Here is a 7,372-nt window from a genome sequence, read left to right as displayed (position 1 = left end):
GCGACACAATGCAGGAGGGATTTTCTGGGTGTTTTCTTCTCCGGATGCACCACTCGGCCGGCGGTCAAATCCGGCAGAATCTTCTCAACAAATTCACTACGGCACCAGTGATCCGGTTCGGAACGGACCAGATGTTCGAGCCCAGCAGGGTGGGTCGAAAGGCAGCGGACTGTAATACACTTTGGGGGGAAAAACACGGCGGAACAAAACACTTCGCGGCGGAAGGATCACTTTCGCGGGAGGATTGGCAAGGGCCAACTTTCTTGGGATGCGAAGCAATTGAACGCGGACGGCTACGCTAAAACTAGTAACTTTATTTCTACTTCTTCTCTACATTGATATTTTCACTTTTACTACGCAAGCGATGCGTACTCGACGTCGGGTGAAAACGAACTGATGCAGCCGTTGAGACTGCGGTTGGCTTGAGCATAAGTGGTGGGAAAAAGTAAAAGACATACGTCTTCGATGTCGTTCACGCTGGCGAACGCGTGGCGCTCGTTGATTGGCGGCAGAGTGTTGATGGGTTTGCTGGCAGTGGTTCTCGCTTCCGTTGGGAGACGGAACACATGCCAAACAGTAACAATATTAGATACTGTGCAGACATTGTCGAATTATTCAGAAATTCAAACCCCCCAGAAATGGTAAAACTATGACTGGACCGATTGAGAAATTGTTGTTGAATTTATCGTTGCAATACACAAACATATATGCACAGACAAACAGACGTAACACTTAGAACAAATCTCGATTAAAATCATAGTCACGAGAGCATGTACGCCCAATGCTAAAATTAATGTAATTGGCCGACGTGCCAACAGATGGCGGTAGTGTGTAAACGTCAAACGCGAACAAAAACGATGCGAGTGCTGCGGGTAGTGGATTGGCCACCTACTATATTTTTGAATCGACCGTTAAAAAGGTGGTCGATGGACAATGATGAGAGTGTGACGTCTGTTTGTCTGTGATATATGTATTTTACCATATACAACAGTTATTTAACAGTTTCGCAAACAGTGGTACGCTGTTGTGTTTGTGAGTGAAAATTTTCACCGCCTAGCTGTGCACGCTTAAAAAATAGCACACTGATCGTAGTAACAATTCAAAAAACTGATCGAAATATTTCCGTATTTCAAAGTATTTCTACTAAAATAATATGAAACAACACAATTGTTATTTTGTTCTAAACATTTTCGTTCGATATGGGTGGAAATTTGATGAAAATAGAAATATATTTTACTACCGTTCAAACCATGAAGTTGCATATAATTGTTTTAGAGTGCCTTTTGTTTTGTTTGTTGTGAATTGAAAAATGAAAATTGTGCGGAAACAAGAATCGTTATTCTAGCACTTTAAAGCTTCTTCCCGTTGTTTGGAGGGTAACATCCGAATCCCAAGTGGCCTGTTTTACATCCGGAATTCATTGGTGAGTAAAATATATTGTATTATTGAGTTGAAACTAAACTCTAACGGGGCAACATTTCGTTCCTTCCAGAGTGGGTTGTTGCAGTAATCCAAAAATGGAACCATCAAACCCGGATGTCCCCGCACTGAGACAGCAAGAAATTAGAACGGAAAAAGCGGTAATGGATAAACCGAAAAAGGAATTACGTGTACGGCAACATATCGAAAACATCGAAACTTTCCAGTATATTATGGTAATGTAAATAAATATGCATAAAAATTATTTAACTCATCTTTCATTGTTCAATCACAAGAGGGGTAAATCTTGGGTTAAATACTATATCGCACTTAAAATGACAATTACATATACAGTATTAATTTCAATTCGAATTATATGGGTCAACCATTCTCTACCTGTTTGGTGTACAGTAGATTGATCAAAAAATGGATGGTATTTGAACCGTTCGACAAATTGTAATGTAAAAATTTTGTTCGACAAAATCGGCGTTTTTAAATGGTAACATAACTTAACCGCCTATTCCCCACATGGTAGTTTGCTCAATTACAATTTGTCAAACTGTAAAAACTGTTCACGGTACGGTTGGTTTATTGTTATTTTAAATGTTATACAGAATTATTTTGATACTGTCGTAAATTGTTGTGGATTGAATGGGAAACAGTAGAAGTATGGTTTATAATTATGCGGGGTATTTTTATTTAAAGAAGTGGTAAGTTATGACCTCTAATCCCAAGTAACCAGTAAGCACGATAATGCGGCACGGTAACAGCATTATATGCGCATATAGGGTTATCATTTGATGCATGTCAGTTTTATATACGCATATAATGCTATTATAATGCCAGAAAAGGCGAAATAGCGTGTCATTATAGTGCCAAGATATAACCGTGCTTCTCTGCACCACTAATACTGATATAAGACCACGTGAGAAACGTCAGTTGTTTTCGCCAGGTTTTTAGGGCGAATTTTTTGTGCTTTCGCGTACGCAGCCAGAGAGCTTTCGCGTATGCGGCCAAGCAACTGGTACACGGAGAAAAACGAATATATTAGTTAGTGTACGATATATTACTTGTTCAATATTATGCCTTTTTATTCTTGAGGATGCTTAAAAAATATTCCCCGAATTATTATATTTTATACTTTACCATGCTTATTCACGATCAATTTTTTGCCCTGCATGTGTAGTGAATCACGCTACTCTTGGGACTTATTCAAAATAAAATGGCATTTTTTTCAGTTCGGTTTCATCATCTCATCGCGTTATTCAACAATTTCTGTAATTAAAACCCATAATAGCAAGTTTTTCTTTTCAATCAAAGTGTCGTATCATTCCGAATTTTTTGTCTGTGTCTCAAGTGAAAACCATTGAAAAAAACGAACAGAAATGTGTTTAAAAAATGGTTGATCATCCTTCGCCGCCACCATGCCAGTTTTTTCGCGATTTTCACATCGGAATAGCATCATCGAAGGGAATGAGGAATCAGAAAAACCGACACAGAAAGCGATCAAGAACTCAGCACTTGGAAGTAAAATATGGAACCGATAATATCTAGAATCAAGGTAAGTTTGTTTACCGTATTCATTTTGGAATTTCGTCAACATTTTGTCACACTTTTCCATATTATTCTATGGGAGACCTCATCCATTTCGGTTGTCGAGAGCACGATGGCCCATTCACAAATTTCATAACGCTAGAGGGGGTTGGTGGGTGTCCTAACGATGTTACGGCTCATACAAAAATTGAATAACATCCATACAAAAAGCGTTACGAGGGGGTGGGTGGGTGTCCAAAATGGCCAATTTCAGCGTTATGAAATAAATGAATGAACGCTAAGGGCTCATTCACGAATTTCATAACGCTTTAGGGGGTGGGTGGGTGTCCTTACGTTGTTACGGCTCATACAAAAATTGTAGAGTATCAATACAAAAAGCGTCACGAGGGGGTGGGTGGGGATCCAAAATGACCATTTTTAGCGTTATGAAATATATGAACGAGCCCTAATCGTACCTGCCACACGATATACGAATGCAAAAATGGCAACATTGGCAAAGAAAGCTCTCAGTTAATAACTGTGGACGTGCTCATAAGAACACTAAGCTGAGAAGCAGGCTCTGTCCCAGTGAACGTCCTCACTGCCAAGAAGAGAGAGAGAGAGAAACGACTTGGCGCATGGGCCACCGCAACTTGTTGATCATCCCGCGGAAGCGAAGATTCGCCATATTTTTATTTCTGATTGCGAGTTTTCAACAGCAACTCAGACTACTTTGAAACGAAGTCTTCATCGAAAAAGGCATATTTTGTCTTTGTCTAAGAACGCAGCCAACCGCCTAGAGGCCCACATTTTCGGACTCTACTGTAGCTGTCATTCGTCCAGAGCTGTCAAACCGCTTTGCCAGACGGTCGGTAAAAAAAAACAACGCAAGCAAAATTCGCCATCACGCGTCGTCGTCGGAAAGTGCTTTTCTGTGAATGTCTAATTAATTTCGTTCAATTTTGCATCAATTTCCGAGCGTAGATGTGACCGTGATTAGTCGGAGACCAAATACAATGGCCCCAACAATCCAGAACGGCACAAATGCCCCGGACAAACGCGGCGCAGTGGCTCGACCGCAGGAAAGAAGGTAAGTCCAGTGTTGGTATTGGAAGTTCTTCTTGATGATTGATTCTTTTGTATGCTTTCACCAGATCCGAACTGATCAGCCGGGTCAAGTACTGCAATACCTTGCCGGATATTCCGTTCGATCTGAAGTTCATTACCTATCCTTTTGAGAATGATCGGTTTATTCAGTACAAGCCGACCTCGCTGGAGCGGAATTATCGCTACGAAGTGTTGACCGAGCACGATTTGGGGGTGACCATTGATCTGATCAACCGGGACCTGTACCAAATCGATCATCTGGCTCAGCTGGATCCGGCGGATGAGAAACTGCTGGAAGAAGATATCCACACGCCGCAGGATTCGCTCCGTAGCAGTCGGCATGCCAAATCGGTGTCCTGGTTGCGGAAGTCGGAATACATTTCGACGGAACAGACTCGGTTCCAGCCGCAAACAATGGAAAAGGTTGAAGCCAAGGTCGGTTTCAACGTGAAGCAGAGTCTGCGGGAGGAAACCTTGTACATGGACAGGGAAGCGCAGATCAAGGCCATCGAGAAGACGTTCGATGACAACACGAAGGAAATTACCGCCCATTACAGCAAGCCGGGGGTTACTCCGGTGGAGATTCTTCCGGTGTTTCCGGACTTTGCCAACTGGAAGTATCCTTGCGCTCAGGTCATCTTCGACTTCGATCCGGCTCCGGCTGGTAAGAACGTCCCGGCCCAGATGGAGGAAATGTCTCAGGCTATGATCCGTGGTGTGATGGACGAAAGTGGAGAACAGTTTGTAGCTTACTTCCTGCCTTCGGAGGAGACCCTGGAGAAACGACGTCGCGATCTTGTTAACGAAACACTGTACGAAGACGAGGAGGAGTACGAGTACAAGATGGCCCGCGAGTACAATTGGAACGTCAAGAGCAAGGCTTCCAAGGGCTACGAAGAGAACTACTTCCTGGTTCTTCGCCAAGATGGAATGTATTACAATGAATTGGAGACACGCGTTCGTTTGAGTAAACGTCGCCAGAAGGTTGGCCAACAGCCGAACAATACCAAGCTGGTTGTCAAGCATCGTCCATTGAATGCTTCGGAGCATCGTATGCAACGTTACCGGGAACGACAGTTGGAACCTCCCGGCGAAGAGGATGATGAGGACATTGAAGAGGAGGAGGAAGAAGAGGAGGACATGGAGGAAGAGATTCAGGAAACTCAAGAAGAGGAAGGGGCAGAGAAGGACGAGGAAGGAGAAGAGGATAAGGATGAGGATGCCAGAAGTCGTTCCAGATCCCGGTCTCGCAGTGGATCAGAGCGTTCCCGTTCAGGGTCTCGTTCGCGTTCCGGATCGCGGTCTCGATCGGTGTCCCGCAGTCGGTCACGATCGGGAAGCCGCCAGAGCCGATCGCGATCGCGTAGTCGCAGTCGTTCGAAATCCGGTAGCCGGAGTCGCAGTGCTTCCCGTTCCCGGTCCCGATCGGCAGGTTCAAGATCCAGATCCGGATCTCGAAGCCGATCGGCATCTCGTTCCCGATCACGATCGGGCTCAAGATCGCGGTCTCGATCGCGCTCCCGATCTGGTTCGCGTTCCCAGTCGGCCGGATCTAGATCTCGTTCCGGCTCGAGAAGCCGATCGGGAAGCCCAGCTTCTGGAAGAGGATCGCGCAGCCGCTCTGGTAGTCGCTCCGGCAGTGAACAACGTTCCGGAAGCGGATCCGAGTGAAGACAAGGGCGCTGGCCAAATTGCTAAGCAACTAATAGTTTCTCTTTCAATCTTAATATGACTTGTATCATTCATTATGGATATTGGAAATAAATGATCTAGAAATAAATACTGAATGTAGTTTGTATTTCCATTTCGAAACATGCCAATGCGATGAAATTTCGTGTGCTTTGAGATATTTGGTGGTTTCAGGGCTGTTACAACTGGCGCGAATTTCGCGATTCTCGCGGATTTCGCGGATTTGTAGCGGATTTGGCCAGCCAAACGCGAAAATCGCGGGTGGATAAAATTCTGTCGCGAAAATCGCGGCTTTCCCTAATCTTGCGGCAAAAATTGCAGTTATATACATACAGCCGTGATTTCATAATTAGAAAATTTCCATTTAAAACAGAAAATCAAAGTCTTCTCCTTGAGAGCAGTAAAGATGAGTTAGTATAGTCAGGGAAATATAAAAAGCAGTAACATTTTATTTGTAAATCATTTTCATTTTTGTTGGAGTCATTTTGTTCACGGTCGCTAGTCAATCAAGAGATAGTTCCTCCCTAAATTCTTAATGACACTAATCTAAAATTCTATTCTATTGACAGTGATCTAAAGGTTCTTGACTTTAAGATAAACTGGAAATAGTAAATTATACCGATCAAAACCTGTGAGTTTGAAGGATATTTCTCTTTCGTTAGAAAATAGCGCTCATTAAGACCACTCAGCACATTTGGCTTGGCTTTTAAATATTTGAAATCAGAAATGTGTCAAATTTACTGATCATGAATATAATATATCAAACTATTAAACCGTGTAGGAATGCTAAATTTGTTCAGCTTGATAACATAAATGCATGCCTTCAAAGTTTGTACGGATAATATGTGGACACTCAGGACACACTGAGTGTTAGCGCTGCATTCATAGTTGGTTACCCTATGAAATCTTAGGATCGATGGAACGGTTTAAAACAATAGATAGCTCCGCAGTCAAATTAGGAGTTTTGTTAGTAAAGAATAAGTATTATTAATTTAGAAGATACAAACAATTCAAGTTAATGAAAAGCAGCACTAAAAATGTATGTATAATTTGCAATATTTGATGCAAATACAACTAAATAAAACCACTTGCAGTTTAAGGTGATCACCATAAAACCGTTTAACGATCTGCTTTGAAACCCACTGCAACGATTGAATCAGCACCACAACACATCGGTTAAAATGTTAGCACTTGGTGAAATCGGTCAAAATAATAATAGTTTTGCTTGGTATATTTTTAGTTCAGCAACAATTTTGTAATAAAAAATGGATCATTTATAAATTGGTACATAACTTTGGAGAAAACTGTTGAACACCGATGAGTGAAGAAAAAATTAATCAAATCAAATTTACGTTACGTACGTAATATTAGTTTTTTCTAAGTGTGCAGTACAATGACGAATTTTGTGATAATGAAATTGAAGAGATATTTAGAGTTATCTGTCGAAATTTCATGCGTTTTGCTCAGAGGAAAATAAAGTTACAACATGCCAAAGTTAAGAATTTTCGGCTTTCACTACTATTATTCTGAACACAAATTAATAAAATTTTATTGTGTTTTTTTTTTGTGAATTGATTGAGTATTAAGACTTGAAGTTTTATAAAAATAAAACCAGTTTTAATAC

General features: G+C 41.8%; 1 protein-coding gene across 1 annotated transcript; it reads left to right on the top strand.

Moving 5' to 3' along the window:
- Positions 1-3,801: 3,801 nt before the first annotated feature.
- Positions 3,802-5,841, top strand: LOC5570065 (RNA polymerase II-associated factor 1 homolog). The gene is made up of 2 exons (XM_021850289.1): positions 3,802-4,042; positions 4,107-5,841. The coding sequence occupies exons 1-2, from the start codon at positions 3,969-3,971 to the stop codon at positions 5,728-5,730; spliced, it is 1,698 nt and encodes a 565-aa protein (XP_021705981.1). The 5' UTR covers positions 3,802-3,968; the 3' UTR covers positions 5,731-5,841.
- Positions 5,842-7,372: the final 1,531 nt, after the last annotated feature.

Source organism: Aedes aegypti, chromosome 3, assembly GCF_002204515.2.
Source record: "Aedes aegypti strain LVP_AGWG chromosome 3, AaegL5.0 Primary Assembly, whole genome shotgun sequence".
NCBI classification, from domain to species: Eukaryota; Metazoa; Arthropoda; class Insecta; order Diptera; family Culicidae; genus Aedes; species Aedes aegypti.
This window is presented reverse-complemented; position numbering and strand designations above follow the sequence as displayed.

Coding starts and splice junctions, on each gene's coding strand:
- LOC5570065 (XM_021850289.1), top strand. CDS start 3,969: ATGGCCCCAACAATCCAGAACGGCACAAATGCCCCGGACAAACGCGGC. Junction 4,043..4,106: donor GCTCGACCGCAGGAAAGAAG/GTAAGTCCAGTG, acceptor TGCTTTCACCAG/ATCCGAACTGATCAGCCGGG.